This window comes from Elephas maximus, chromosome 5 (genome assembly GCF_024166365.1).
Source record: "Elephas maximus indicus isolate mEleMax1 chromosome 5, mEleMax1 primary haplotype, whole genome shotgun sequence".
Taxonomy (NCBI): domain Eukaryota; kingdom Metazoa; phylum Chordata; class Mammalia; order Proboscidea; family Elephantidae; genus Elephas; species Elephas maximus.
Window position 1 is genome coordinate 123,167,802 of NC_064823.1, and position 15,802 is coordinate 123,183,603.

Sequence of the window (15,802 nt, forward strand, 5' to 3'; positions counted from 1 at the left end):
CAGTTAGACTAAAGGGGACAGAGAAAGAATGAGAGAAAAGAATGCTGTCTACCTCTTGGAATTTTACCAGCAGAAAACACGCTGAAGGAGCCACATCTGTGGTCCTCCAACTAGCCTACCATAAATTGCTGTAAGTAGTAAGAGCTGAAAAGCTGAATTAAAAAAATCCTTCAATTTATACTTTCATTACTTCATACTCACCCATTTTTAATATATGCAAACTTTATTTTAATTGGAAAGGCAACCCTTGTAACTAGTTAAGATCATTTTTACATTGCAATAGCTAGGCAGAATAACCAGAACAATCCATTTTATAATGGATATTAACTGTGGCTCTACTACTTACTAGCTTTGTGCAGGTGGGCAAGTGACTTAGCCTTTCTAAGGCCCAGATTCCTCATTTGTAAAACTACCTTCTCAAGATAGGTGTTGTGTAGATTAAGAGAAATTATATAAGGCAATTAGTACAATTAGCACCTGGCCCAAAGTCCTCAACAAATGTAGCTACCATTATAATTATTTTTACCCCCATTGGCAATATATAGAACAATTATGCTTCATAAGTACATATAAATTACACAAGTCTTTTTTTCCTTCTCCAGTAAAATGCTTTGAAGAAACCAACAGTTCTTAGGAAAGCACATATGCTGTTAAAAAAAAAAAAAAGCAACTAAGATGTCCTTCAATAGGTGACTGGATAAACAAATTGTGGCATATCCATATAACAGAGTATTATTCCGTGATAAAAAGAACTGAGCTATCAAGCTACATGGAGGACCATAAATGCATATTGCTAAGTGAAAGAAGTCAATCTGAAAAGGCTATATGCCGTATGTTTCCAACTATATGACATTCTAGAAAAGGCACAACTATTGTTGTTATAGAGACAGTGAAAAGATCAGTGGTTGCCAGAAGTTCAGGGGGAAGAGGGTGGTGAAAAGGTGAAGCACAGGGCACTCTCAGGGTAATGTAACTCTTCTGTGTAATGGTAGATACGTGACATTATGCATTTACCAAAACCCATAGAACTAGGCACTTACTTTTCTCTAACGATCACGAAAAACGTTTAAGCTAAATGAGAACTAAAAACAGTGCAGGATTCTCGATTGGGAGAAAACGTTATTTTGGGGACTTTTGAGGAAGTTTGAATTTATATATCAATTTGGCTAGGCTGTAGCCTTAGCTGGAGACTGGGTGGTGTGGTGGTCAAGTGTTCGGCTGTTAACCAAAAGGCCAGCAGTTTGAATCCAACAGCTGCTCCTTGGAAACCCTATAGGGTAGTTCTACTCTGACCTATAGGGTTACTATGAGTCAGAATCAACTCAGTGGCAATGGGTTTTATAGTCCTTAATTGGAGCCCTGGTGGCACAGTGGTTAAGAGCTCAGCTGCTAAGCAAAGAGTTGGCAGTTTGAATCCACCAGCTGCTTCCTGGAAATCCTATGGGACAGTTCTGCTCTGTCCAATAGGGTTGCTATAAGTTGGCATCAACTCGGGCGGCAACGGGTTTGGGTTTGGTTTTGGTACATTCCTCACTTATCCAATCAGACACTAATCTAGGTGTTGCTGTGAAAGTATTCTGTAGATGTTATTACAGTCTAATCAGTTGACTTTAGGTAAAGGAGGTTATCCTAGATATATGTGTGGGCCTGATTCTATTAATTGAAAGGCCTTAAAAATATAACTAAAGTTTCCCTGAAGAAGAAATTCTACCTGTGGATGTAGCTTCAGCTCATGCCCAGGAGTTCCAGCCTGCCCTTCCTTATAGCTTGTTGTTAGGAGATACATATTGAAGTATTTAGGAGTGAAGTACCACGAGGCCTCAGACTTACAATGGTTCAGGCAAAAAAAAACCCAACAAAAACAACATACAATATATACGGTGAGAGAGCAAATACTGCACAATGTGAACAACTGTTGAGTCTAGGTTAGGTCAGCAAACTATGGCTTGCAACTTGCTTTTATAAATAAAGTTTTATTTTAATACAGCCCTACCAGTTCCTCAACTACAGAGCTGAGTAGATGTGACAGAGGCCACATGGCCTGCAAACCCTATGGATATTATATCAGCATTTCTACAGATTTTAATTTTTTTAAAATAACAAGTTGGAAAAAGCTAGACATTTTCCTCAACAACAACAAAAAAATCTTTTAATGCAGAATTTTATTTACAAAGGCTTTTCTCTTCTAAAATATTAGTAGGTCATGGAATTCTAGGAACAAAATGAAATCCATGGTATATAATAGAGTAATAATATTTCAGGTCATAAGGAAACCTTAGCCATAGCTATATTGCTGTTACACCATTAGGGATGCTGGTGCTTTCTCTGAGGCCTGACAGCATACCCATGGGCTGACCTAGTGTCCAATGTTTCATTTAATAAAGGGCAACAACATTTCAATGAATATAATAAAAGGACAATTTCCCAAAGTACTTTCAGCAATTTACAGATTAATATTTAAATTGAAGTCTACTAACTAACACATATAAAAATTTAAAATACCATAAAAAACCCAGTGCCGTCAAGCCGATTCCAACTCATAGTGACGCTACAGGACAAGGTAGAGCTGCCCCATAGAGTTTCCAAGGAGCACCTGGCAGATTCAAACTGCCGACCCTTTGGTTAGCAGCCGTAGCATTTAACCACTACCCCACCAGGGTTTCCTTAAAATACCACAGATCCTTAAAATACTAAGTAGTGTTATCGCTATTATTACAAAGGAGAGTTTTCTGAAATGTGACATATATTTTCACAGGATAATGAAAAGGAAAGGACAAGTATACAGAGAAAATACATCCTTAAGCTGAACTAAGATCTATTTGTTTTTTAAAAGAATGAGACATAGAAACATGAAAATACTAAGTGAGAATAAGAATTACAAAGTAATATCTATGGAAAATTATACACAATAAAGTAGCAAAGAGCTTATTATTTCATGCACCTGGAAACACTGATACTAGTACAATATTACAGTAAAATTTTGGTAATCCCTAACTTTTAGAAAATGAACTGTTTTATATGTTCATTCAAGTGGCTTAATAGTTGAGTTTCTGCTCTTTAAGCATAAAAAGGTTTTGAATGAGAATTTATAGCAAAATGTATTATACAGCCCCAAGGCTTCTTAAATATATTTTTATTAGACACGTTGACATCTGCAACAGTAATCATGACTCTGATTGTTGGACCAAAAGCTGCTACTCAGAGGGCTCAGGTACATTTGAGATGTGGGATGCTATTTCCTTTATGAGACAACTCCTGAAGTGGTATATTTTTTAACTTTTTGTTTTTTCAAGTATTTCCTTCTTTGTTATAGCAGTCACTTCTCCCTGCCTAAGAAATGTCTAACTGTAACAATTCTTCCCCCACCCCTCTAACTTGCTACACTTAATCTGCTACAGGTTTGCCAATTTAAGGTACTTGGTCATTTTTCTCTGCTTTATACTCACATAAAGCAAACTTGATCATAAGGCTGGAAAAACCCTTCTATGAGCAAAGCTTTGGTTTGTATATGTGGTAACAACTACCTAGACCTGGGCTGTCTACTACAGTAGCCACTCGCCACACAGGGCTACTGAGCACTTGAAATGTGGCTAGTGCAACTGAGAAACTGAATTTTTCATTTTATACAGTTTCAATTAGTTGAAGTTGAAATATAAAAATTGACACTTAATTCAGTTACTGGAAAACTTAAGTATGTTTAGAACAACTTGGGTATCAAATTCTACTTTTTCAACTCTAAATTTTAGGAATTGAAATATAGATCAAATATTTCTGATGAAAGATTTGTGCTGAAATTGAGATATGGTGAAGTATAAAATACTGAACAGATATAAAAGCTTAGTATGAAAAAAGGAATATAAAACAATTTTTTTCTTGATTCTGAACTATATTCTGAATACGCAAGTGGTGGTTAACTGAGCGCCAGACAAGTGTGCAGTATCACATTTACACATGCTAACCACACGCACCAAGGCTGTTAACACACAAAAGGTTCTGGTTTTTAGAAAGTGACTAAGTCAAACCCTTCACCAAGGTCAAAGAAACATGGCACTGAAGCTACCAGGTTATCAGTTCTTTGACAGTAAAGGCTCTTTATTCTCCCTGGGGCCCAGCAGGCTTGTGCATGGTAGGTACTCAAAGATATGCGCTGACTGCATATGGAATGGATTTTAATATATTCTATCATACACAGGGGAAGGCTGTAGGAGAAAGAGAGCTCATTGGTGTTAGCCTCAAATGAAAAATACTTAGAAAAAGGAAGTATTATTACTATTACTGAAATTAGGTGGGAAACATTCTCATATAAAGAAAGTTAGGAGAGAATAAAGGAATTGCAGATTTTTCTACAACTAAGTAAGCAAGTAATCTTGTCCTTGGATACTTCAAGCAACTCTCAATATCACTTACAAATATTGCTCAGGTTTTGAAACAGCATATCTATTAAACTACATATTGGAAAGGTAAAAAATTTTACTTATAATGTGAAAAAAAAAAAAACACTCTGGAAGTTTAGGCTATAAAAAAAAAAATCACGCCAGCTGCCGTTAACATCATACCTGTTTCCTGGTGGGGCACAAAGCTCTGTGTAGTACTTTATTTTGGGTTCTGTCCCACTGGTCCGCATGGTGGCCACACCCCCATTAGCAAATGTAAAGGTGATCATTTGGCTGCTTCTACTAGAAGGGAGAACCTGGGAATTAATTTACAAATGTTACATATGTAAACAGTGAATCCTCGGAATGTATTCTGACATAAGTAGTATTACCCACTGGATAAACAATAAATACTGAACAAATATAACAATCCCTAAAGGCCCAAAATCAGCTTCAATCAATTATATGATTAAATAAGTTGATCTGCTCACAGTATTTTTAAAAAGGTAAGTAGAGAAGACTTTAGCTGGTAAAAGTAAACATTACTCACCGCTTTTTTGTCAGGTTGGCTGTCATCATAGCCAGTTGTGAGGTCCCTAATGCCAGAAATTTCAAACTTGCCACAAGTCTTTGGGTAATTATTCTTTCCATCGTAATTTCTAAGGTTTTCAAATATCGTTTTAATGGTGCCTTGATCATGGCAGATAAAATATGAAGCCTTGGTAATATGGTAGCCATACCTATCAAAACAAATACAAACACATACAAAATGAGGAACAAATAATCCTGCATAGCATACACAGGGCATGTATCAACCAGTATGTTCTAAAAGAAATGAAACAGACAACCATAACAAGCTTCACATGAATAATTTAGCATTTACTCAAAGGAATAACTTAGCATTAAAAAACAGGTTTAACAAATTACCCCTGGGGTAACAAACCACTGCCTGGCATTCAGCCCGTTTTTTTGCACATGAGTTTTACTAGAATATAACCTTGCTGTGTGCCCTTTCCCTTATGTGCTGTTTCTGGGGGCTTTTTGCACTACAGAGGCACAGCTGGATAATTGCTACAGACAGTGAATGGTCCTCAAAGCCTAAATATTTACTCTCTGGCTGTCCGTAGAGCCCTGATCTACCCAAATGCCTTTAAAATCCTTAGTACCTTATTGAACATAACGCTCTGACTTCCTACTATACACGCCTTGAGGAAGAGACATCTGCTCATGGCAATGGAACTGCCCAATACGATGGTCTAAAATATGTGTTCCAGCCTTGAGTCACTAACTAGTAACTCACTAACGTTTCCTCTTACAATACACTTGTAGGAAAATCTGATCCAAGAAGAGTCACGTTTATCGAATTTCCTACAAAATCTCTCAAATCCTGAGTCACCCATGCTCGAAAGACTTTATTGTTCAAAACTTTGCTTGGGTGGTAATATTAGCCTATTACTCCAATTCATGTTAGTCTTTGGTGCTTTTTTAGAAATTCCCTGTTGGAGCTCATCAAAGAAGAAAAAAAAATTGCTTAAGCAAGCTTAATAATTTTTCCTAGGGGCATGACTTCATAATTGAAAGTGTTGAATTGTCAGGTTTTAAAGCAGGTCTTTTAAAAATCATTTAATCTGGGTTTGAAGGCTTAGGACCATAGTCTCATGGACAACTCAGTCGAGTGGTATAACACAGCTCACAAAAATCATGATCTGCATCCTAGTGAAGTAAGTAGCATTTTTGGCCTTAAAAGCTTATGAGTGGCCATCTAAGACACAACTATGTGTCTCTACTCACCAGGAGCACAGAGAAGAAACAAGTCTATAAAAGCCACAACCTCATCTACTCTGAGACCAGAAGTACTAGATGGTGCCCGGCTACCACCGACTGTTCTGACCAGGGTCATGATAGTTGGCCCTGGATAGAATGGGAAAAAAATATGGAGCAGAAAACTCAAATTCATTTATATGTATACTTATATGGCCCAAACACCAAACCCATTGCCATCAAGTCAATTCTGACTCATAGCGACCCTATAAGACAGAGCAGAACTGCCCCATACACACACCTATATATATACATACGTATACACGTGTGTACGTGTATATGTGTATATATATAGATAGATAGATAGATAGCTATGCCAGACAAATGAACAGTAGAGAACAGAGGACTCCCTGAGACTATCGCCTTGAAATGTTCTTTAAACCTAGAATGAGCCTATTCCCTGAGACCACCTTTTACTGAAACAGCAAAGAGGCACATGAAATAAAGGATATTGCCCATAAGATTGGTGCCCTACTTTAAAAACCATCAGTATGAGACCAAAAGGTCAACAATTACTCCAAAGCAAAGATGAGAAAATAAGGGGGCAGAGAAACTAGAGTACTGGAAAGAGAACAAGCTGAATGCAATTAAAGATAATGTTTACACATTGTGATAAATGTAACCAATGTCACTGAACAATTTGTGTGGAAATTTTCTAATGGGGACCTAACCTGCTTGTAAACTTTTACCAAAGACTCAGTATTACTTGGAAAAAAAAAAACAAAACACTTAAAGTACTATTTAGTAAGTGGATGTTTTATGTAGATTACGAATAAAGGATAAAAATAAGGACTGTACTAGTATTATGTAAACAAATGAGTACTCATGGCTTGGGATAAAACTCGAATGACAGCATCATACACAGATGCAGGAAGTGCTTTATCTCAAACATCTAAAACAGCAGTGAAAACTAAGTAGGTGACAATGGCTCCAATGTCAAAGATGCACCCAGTGTCATGTGGACAAAACGCTGTATTTTGAAATTAATGTATTATTTTGTGATTCTATGTGTAAAATAAGAAATTAAGTACTGGAAGAAGAGACTTGACTACTTCATCTCCATCCGTAAAAATGATCCACACCTCTATATATTCAAGTTGGCCAAAAAAAATTTCTTGAGTCTTCTCACTGGGAAAATGGACCATTGCTTTACATTCCTAAGTATTCAGTAATCACTATACATCATAAGAATATTGCACCTACAAATAACCAAACAACAGTTAACAAGCCATCAAAAGAGTCATTTAAATGTTTTCTATATAGTAAGTTCATATCATGCTTTATTTAACTTGGAATTTGGTTATGAATCTTATTTTAAAGCAATACATTTAATCTTTTTTGACATTGGACATTTAAAAGCATATTTTTCAATTAGACATTTTCACAACTAATGTCCTCATTTGTTAAGAATTCATGTGATTATGAACGGCAATTAATATTAAGAGGTTAAGCATCAGTAGGAAAAGGTGATCTCTGACTTAGTTTTTATAAGAAATCAAATCCATAACCAATAAATGTTAGTATCTTATATACAAGAATAAAGGATTTAAAAATGTTACTTTAATTAAACAGAGCCAATAGCAACTTACTCAACATAGATGGCCTTCAGCTGCTGAGACAAAGACAAATTCTTGGTTGCTAGAAAGCTAGCTAACTCTGCAGTAATGACAGCAGCACTGACTCCATCTTTGTCCAGGACAAAGGGGCAGCACATGTACCCTGCAGAAAACACACATCATACACAGAGTCTTAGGTTCCTTCATATCACTGTGTAAAGTCACATGTGGGTACGCATCCCAGCTATCACAATTAGAATTCACACAGTACTGAGGATAAGGATGACTCTCCTTTAGCACTATACATTAAAGAATCTAGCCCAGTGCCTAACACATGGCAAGCCTTCAAGAAATATTTGTTGAATAACCTATAGGTGCGTTTTCTGCCTTGCCAAATCATGCCCACTCACTTGGTCCAGCTCAAGTCCCTCCAGCTCACATGAAATAACTTCTAACTGTTCTAGGCAATGCTTATCTCTTTCTTCTCTGAGTCCCAATAAGCCCTTGCTGTTGAGTCAATTCTGACTCATTAGTGACCTTATAGGACAGAGAGCTGCCCCATATGGTTTCTAAGGCTGCAAACCTTTACGGAAGCAGATTGCCACATCCTTTTCCCGTAGAGCGGCTGGTGGGTTCAAACCACCAGCCTTTGGGCTGGCAGCTGAGCGCCTAACCAGTGCACCACCAGGGCTCCTCTGAATCCCAAGAGTTCTGTTATTTACATTATTCATCTTGATACCTGGCCTATATTCTTTTGTGTGGTTATATAACCAGATCTCTATAAGCTGCTGTGGACCAAGGTCAGCAGCATTCATCTCCCTCAGAGTCACTGCCCAATAAATAGGCAATACATATTTGATGAACGAATGCAAGAAACTCCTTCTTTTTAAAAATAAAGACCTATAGAAACGCAAGGCATCGACAGGAGAAGTGGTGAGCAGGGGAAGTGGACATATAAGAAGTCTCTGTACTTTCTGCACAATTTTTTTGGAAGCCTAAAACTGTTTTAAAAAATAAAAGTCTATTTAAAAAAAATAAAACAAAGTCAGATCATGTTTACACTAATAAAAAAAACAAAACACTGTAGAGTGACAAGTCTGCCAAATCTGACAACAAAAAAGCAAAAGCTGAGCTATTACACTTTATTCAGTTAATTAAACAACTAACGTGTATCTGTGCTGCAGAGAATATACAGATAAACCAGAAGAGTACACATTTTACAATAAATACAAAGTATAATAGTTTTTACTAAACAGCTAAAATATTCCTGGTGTGACCATCTGAATTTCAAATTTCTACAGCTGGCTCTCCTTTCTGCTCATGTATATTGACAAATAATTTAGGACAAGGGTTTTTCAGTCATTCAGGCTGGACTTGGAGCTGTCCTCTGGAGTGACCAGCACTTTGACGAGAGCATCACGGTGGTGCCATACCTTATCTTCCTGACAGACCTCAGCACAGATCTTCATGTGGTGCTTTCAGGGGTAAGTGGACTATATTAGGCCTGGACGTCAAACCAGCAGTTGAGGAGTCATTGTAACTCTCAAAAACATGTGGACTCTCAAGCTACTGGCAGCCTTGCACAGAACACTGTTTTCAGTCACCTGGAAAAGCATTTTCTTTCTTACACTAATGTCTTCGTTATTTGTAAGCTATTCCTTTTAGCTGAAAATAAATCTGAGATGATAATTTTGGACTAGGGCAGCTCAACCTCAAGGAACAGTTACCCAAACATCGCAGAAGCAAAAGCAAATCGTGCGCTCCTGCTTCACTCCTGACCTCTTGAGCTCAGATCCAAACCCAAATCCTTTTCCCAGAATGTGCCTTAGAAGCAAGGATAGCAAGACTTCGTCTCTCATATTCTGGACATGTTATCAAGAGGGACCAGTCCCTGGAGAAGGACATCATGCTTGGTAAAGTAGACAGTCAGTAAAAAAGAGGAAGACCCTCAATGAGATGGATTGACACAGTGGCTGCAACAATGCGCTCAAGCATAACAAAGATGGTGAGACTGATGCAGGACTGGGCAGCTTCGTTCTGTTGTAGTACACGGGGTCGCTATAAGTCAGAACCAGCTCGATGGCACCTAACAGCATAACAACAACAGGTGTTAATCGATTCTATCATTCACATTATCATTTCTTACCTATAGCTTCTTCAAATGCAAAGAGCACATTTTTCCCCTGGTCTATTAGTTGTTTGGCTCTGTTTCCCATCCACTTAAAGCCAGTTAATGTTTCCTAAAGGAATAATTCAAAAGAGAAAGAAATGCCTTAGATCTTCTACAAAGCAAAAGAAAGGGAAAAGAGTGATTCTTGCAAACGTCTTACCTCAAAATGAAAACCCTCCTTTAAGGCGATGGCCCGTAAGATTTTGGAGGAGACGGTGCTAGACAACATATATGTGTCTTTGAGGGCACCGCGATCTTGGTTCTTTTCTTTCCAAGAGGTAAAGAGCCACCAGCCCAAGAGGGCCCCCAACTCATTGCCTGAAAACACTCTCCATTCACCACTGAAAGAAAAACCAACCCATTCATTAATTTCAGGGAAGCTACTAGTAGTCACTGGGACAGGACAACTAAGCCAAGTAAGACTCGTAGTAGTCTTATTACTGACCATCTTCAAATACACGGCCAAAAATGTGACTGCTATCTCACAAACATTTGAGATACATGATATTGCATATGAGCAACTTGCTTGGACAAATATCCTGTCTTTGTGGATAGTTTAAGTATGACAGTGATCACACTTAATGCCTTTATTTCTCTGCTTTGGTTTTAAGCATAACTGGAAGATGCTGGCAAGATCCTCTCAAACATAAGTGTGTGTATCTCAATGTTTGATCTGGTTAGTGCTGCTGATTCTAGATGGCAATAGTTTAGCAGTCTTTAAGACTGAGCTTGGTATTAAAACAGTTAGAACACCAAAGAATAGATGTGCAATTTATGTTTCTCTCTGTAATACAGGGAAACCCTGGTGGCGCAGTGGTTAAGAGCTACGGCTGCTAACCAAAAGGTCAGCAGTTCAAATCCACCAGGCACTCCTTGGAAACTCTATGGGGCAGTTCTACTCTGTCCCATAGGGTCACTATGAGTCAGAATCAACGCTATGGCAATGGTTTTTGGGGGGTTCTATAATCCAGAAGGCTAGAAGTAAATCTCCCCTTTCAGCATGTGTCACATTAGCTTATCTTCCTAAAAACTAATATAGAATTGAACCTATTTCTCATGATCTAAATTCCTAACTCTTCGGTAGTACCTCACCACCCACAGAACATCACAAATGCTTGCTTTAACACATGAAACTACTTGGATTCTGCTTACCTTTCAACTTTTTTCCCCACCGACTACTCCTCTGTACAAACGCTATGGTCAAATGCATCTTAAAAACTCTGTAAGCATCCTACAGGTATTATTCCTCTCTGGTCTGCTCACCTGAATCCAACACTTCCTTGAAAGTCCAGCTCCTTACTAAACTCTGTGGCAAATACTGAACTGCGAACCCAGCACCAAGCAAAGTACTTTCCCTCACTGAGCACTGAATCATTCTGGTTGTCGTCATTGCTATTAGATGTCGTGAAGTTGATTTTGACTCAGCAATCTCAGGTGACAGAGTAGAACTGCCCCATAGGGTTTTCTGGGTTGTAATCTTTATAGAAGAAGACTGCTAAGTGTTCCTCCCTGGAGCCGCTGGGAAGGGGGGGAGGGGGCTCAAACTGTCAACCTTTCCATTAGCAGCTGAGTGCTTAACTGTTGTCCCACCAGGGTTCCTTGTCCACTGATTCTAATAAAGTCAATTATAAAATAACAATACAAATAGTGGGCTGATTTACTCTGCATTATGCATGCTGATCATGAGACCCCCACAGATCAGCATCTTGCTTCATTAGAGGACCCGACAGAAGGTTCAGGAAGATGATCATTTGCAAAATAAATGGGAAATATTTCCAAATAGGTCCAGCCTCCCCAGGACAATTCTGGTTTTGAAGATGTGATGCTCTAATTTTTATCATTTAGGTTATCACAATTAATTTTACCTGTCTTGCTTTTCCGCCACAGCAAGTCTATCAGCATCTGGGTCATTTGCCAAAACAATTTGGGCCTTGATTTTGTCAGCCAGATCGAAAGACAAATTCTGAAAAAGAGTTTGGAAATTAAAAACATAAATCAAGAATTGAGCATCCTGTAGTCTTTAAAAACTTTCAGTTTTTAAGAACTAAAAGAAGACTGTTATGGATTGAATTATGTCCCCTAAAAAGATACACTGAAGTTTTAAGCCCAGTACCTGTGAATGTGACTTTGTTTAGAAACAGTCTTTGAAGACATTACCAGTTAACATCAGTTATCAGTTAAGTCATTCTGGAGTAGGGTGGGTCCTTATCCAATATGAGTGAGGTTGTCAGGAAAAAGAAGGAGATAGAGAGACAGAGGAAGGAAGGCTAGTGAAGATGTACCTACAGGTCAAGAACACCTAGAACTACCAGTAGCTAGAAGAGAGGCATGAAACACTCTCGCTGAAAGCCTCAGAAGGAATCAAAATGGCCAATACCCTGATCTGGATTCCCAGCCTCCAGACTGTGACACAATGTATTTCTTTTGTTTAAAGCTGCTTACTTTGTGGTATTTTGTTACAGCAGCTATAGTAAACTACTACAAAGACTTTCCCTAAACTAAGGCTGAATTTTATTTCCAGAGCTGGTCTTCGTTGGCCATATATGATCTTCCTAAGTCAAAGGTCAGATGATGAGAGAATCAACACAGGACCCACACCTACCTGTGGAATTCACCCCATCTGAGAGTATGTGGGTGGTTGGACTAGCATTTCCAGGCTCTCACCGTGTGATCAACCTCACAAACCAAAACAAACCAACTCTCTGAATATCCCTAAGGTTAATCATAATCTAAACAATACTTCTTCATATCAGAGAAATGAAAATTAAGGTATAAAAACTATAGTGTGATAAATCTACATTCTATTAATGTCTCTTTTTGGCATTAAGGAGCACAGCAACTAAAACTAAATTAAATAGATTTAAACTAACACATAGATTTCAGCCCTCACATCCTCACTAGAAAACAAGCCAGTTGTCCTTGAGCGGATTCTGACTCATGATGACCCCAGGTGTGTAGAGGAGAGCTGCTTCTTAGAGTTTTCAAGGCTGTGGCCTTTCAGAAGAGGATCACCAGGCCTGTCTTCCGAGGCTCCTCTGGGTGGGTTCAAGCTGTCAACGTTTTGGTGAGTAGTTAGGTGTTTACCCATTTTCACCACACAGGGACTCCCACATCATATACTAGGGTCTAATTTGAAGGTTTCTTTAAGAAATCATTAACTAATAAATATAAATATTTCTGATGATGAAATGACTTTTCACCAGGCACACTACAAATACTTAAAAATTTCTTTTACTGGATAGTAATGGTTTTGAATATAAAAGATAAATTTTGTAATAAAGAAAAAATAAGGTTACCAAGACTCTTTTACCCTCTTCGGGGTTTGGGAATATCACTGTTGGAAACTCGGGGTCAGGATCTTTCTGCTCGGGAACAGCCTCGGGGGGAGCAAAGTCAAAGGCTCGGAAAGCCGACTGCACGAAGTCGTGACCCACGCCGTGCACGGAGGTGTGCACGAACTTCACCTTGGTCTCCCTGTTCACACTCCTAGAATCAGATATACCATGGGAAATGATGAAATATAGAAAGTTGGCTCTCAGAACTGGAACATTTGCAAAATATCAAGAAACTAGATTCTTAAGAATGTGAGAATCAATGCAGAAGAATGTCCAAGACAGCTGAATATCTTTCTGTTAAAAGAAAATGAAATAAAACTTATCTACTCCCTCCCAAGTAGACATATACACTCCTTCAAAACATTAGTTTTAAACATTAGTTGTTTTCAGTAAATTGGATGGTGCTCGATTTTGATTCACGTTAGAGCTTTCACATCTAGGGTAGAATAAAAGAAAGAAACCCAAGGCTCAGGCTCCAGGACAAGACTCACCGTGGGCTCAGTGCATGCCCACCCCACTGCAGGGCCAGCTCCACTGTGGGCTCGGTGCATGGCCACCCCACTGCAGGGCCAGCTCCACTGTGGGCTCGGTGCATGCCCACCCCACTGCAGGGCCAGCTCCACTGTGGGCTCGGTGCATGCCCACCCCACTGCAGGGCCAGCTCCACTGTGGGCTCGGTGCATGCCCACCCCACTGCAGGGCCAGCTCCACTGTGGGCTCAGTGCATGCCCACCCCACTGCAGGGCCAGCTCCAGGGACTTTCTACCAGCTTCAGAAATGATTTTTCAAACGTCCCTTTTAACAAAATGTGATAGAATATCCCACAGATTAAAAAAAAAAAATGCTGTCGAGTCAATTCTGATGGACGCAAAAAAACATATTCTTTGTCACATAATCATCCTGCTGGGCCAAGTGTCATGTTTTAGGTACTTAGCATTGCTGTTGGCTACCACTCAGTCAGCTGGCCTAAACAAAAAAAGCTCTATCACTAAACAAAATATGAAAGCAATCAGATTTATTGAAGATAACTATATAAAGCTTAAAACTCATGCATTGAAGGTATACGTGTACCTTTGGGAGTGGTAAGTTTTATTTTATGCACAACAGAACAAAATGCTGCCCAGTCCCACACCATCCCCGTGATTGCTTGAGGATAGGACCATTGTGTTGTGACATATAAGGTTTTCATTGGCTGATATTTGGAAGTAGACAGTCAGGCCTTTCTTCCTAGTCCATCTTTGTCTGGAAGCTTTACTGAAACCTGTTCAGCATCAAATCAATGTACGAGCCTCCACTGCCAGCTAGGTGGTGACTAGGCATGAGGTGCACTGGTTGGGAATCAAACCCATGTATCCCGCATGGAAGGTGAGAATTCTACTATTGAACCACCAGTATCCCCCTAGGTACTTAGTACACTATAGCAGTACATGTCAAAATTTAATGGAAGCTATATAAAGGTAAACACAAGTCTTTAAAAAATTCCATTGCTCTGATTGCTAGAATTTTAGGTTGTTTTTCTTTCAGAAATAAACGAACAAAAGCTCTCCTTTAAAAGAATATGGTTTCAAACAAGCAATACCCTTGAAAATAAAATATACCTGGAAAAATAAACACGTTAGTGAGGCCAACTCTGAAAAAAAAAATCTCTTAAATATTAAATATTAAAATGTATTATAAAGCTACGCTAAGTAAAAGAGTTTGGTACTAGATATAAAAAGGCAGGTTAAAGGGACAGAATAGTCTAGAGGTAGATACCGTTTCAAATGGAAAATGTGTATGAGAAACACAAAACTTAGTGGTTCACAGGTGCTGAAGACAGACCATCTGAAATTGAGTCCTGGGGCCCCACCACTCACTAGCTATGTGACTGTTGGCTAGTTACTTAACCTGTGTCTCAGTTTATTAATCTATAAACTGGTAATACACCAACACCTATCCTCAGCATTAATGTGATTAGTAAAATAAGATTAAATTAATTAGTACATGTGAATGGCTGTCTTAGTTACCTAGTGCTGCTATAACAAAAATACCACAAGCAGACAGCTGTAACAAAATTATATTCTCTCACAGTTTAGGAGGCTAGAAGTCCAAATTCAGGTTGCCATGGTTTTTTTCTTTCTGTTGGTTCTGGGGACAGGTCATTGTGATCAATCTTCCCCTGGTCCAGGAGCTTCTCTGCACAGGGACCCTGGGTCCAAAGGATGCACTCTGCTCCTAGAGCTGCTTTCTTGGTGGTATGAAGTCCCCCGTCTCTCTGCTGTCTTCTCTCTTTTATATCTCAAAAGAGATTGACTCAAGATACAATCTAATCTTATAGATTGAGTCCTACTTCATTAACATAACTGCCTCTAATCCTGCCTCATTAACATCATAGAGGTAGGATTTACAACACTTAGGAAAATCACATCAGATGACAAAATAGTGGACAATCACACAATACTAGGAATCATGGCCTAGCCAAGTTGACACATTTTAGGTGGGAACATAATTCAATCCATAACAACAGCCTATGGCAGTTATCTGTCATATAACAAGTACTCAATGTAA

The 15,802-nt window shown here is 38.8% G+C and overlaps 1 protein-coding gene across 1 annotated transcript in view; it reads right to left on the reverse strand.

The window, feature by feature from the left end:
• Nucleotides 1–15,802, reverse strand: part of PGM2 (phosphoglucomutase 2) — a 59,460-nt gene that overhangs the window by 19,805 nt on the left and 23,853 nt on the right. Inside the window, exons 7-13 of the mRNA XM_049886367.1 lie at nt 13,217–13,406; nt 11,786–11,883; nt 10,081–10,261; nt 9,897–9,990; nt 7,784–7,913; nt 4,924–5,113; nt 4,557–4,690 (exon numbers count right to left, since the gene is read on the reverse strand). Coding sequence (XP_049742324.1) covers nt 4,557–4,690; nt 4,924–5,113; nt 7,784–7,913; nt 9,897–9,990; nt 10,081–10,261; nt 11,786–11,883; nt 13,217–13,406 — 1,017 coding nt within the window. The remainder of the gene's footprint in view (nt 1–4,556; nt 4,691–4,923; nt 5,114–7,783; nt 7,914–9,896; nt 9,991–10,080; nt 10,262–11,785; nt 11,884–13,216; nt 13,407–15,802) is intronic.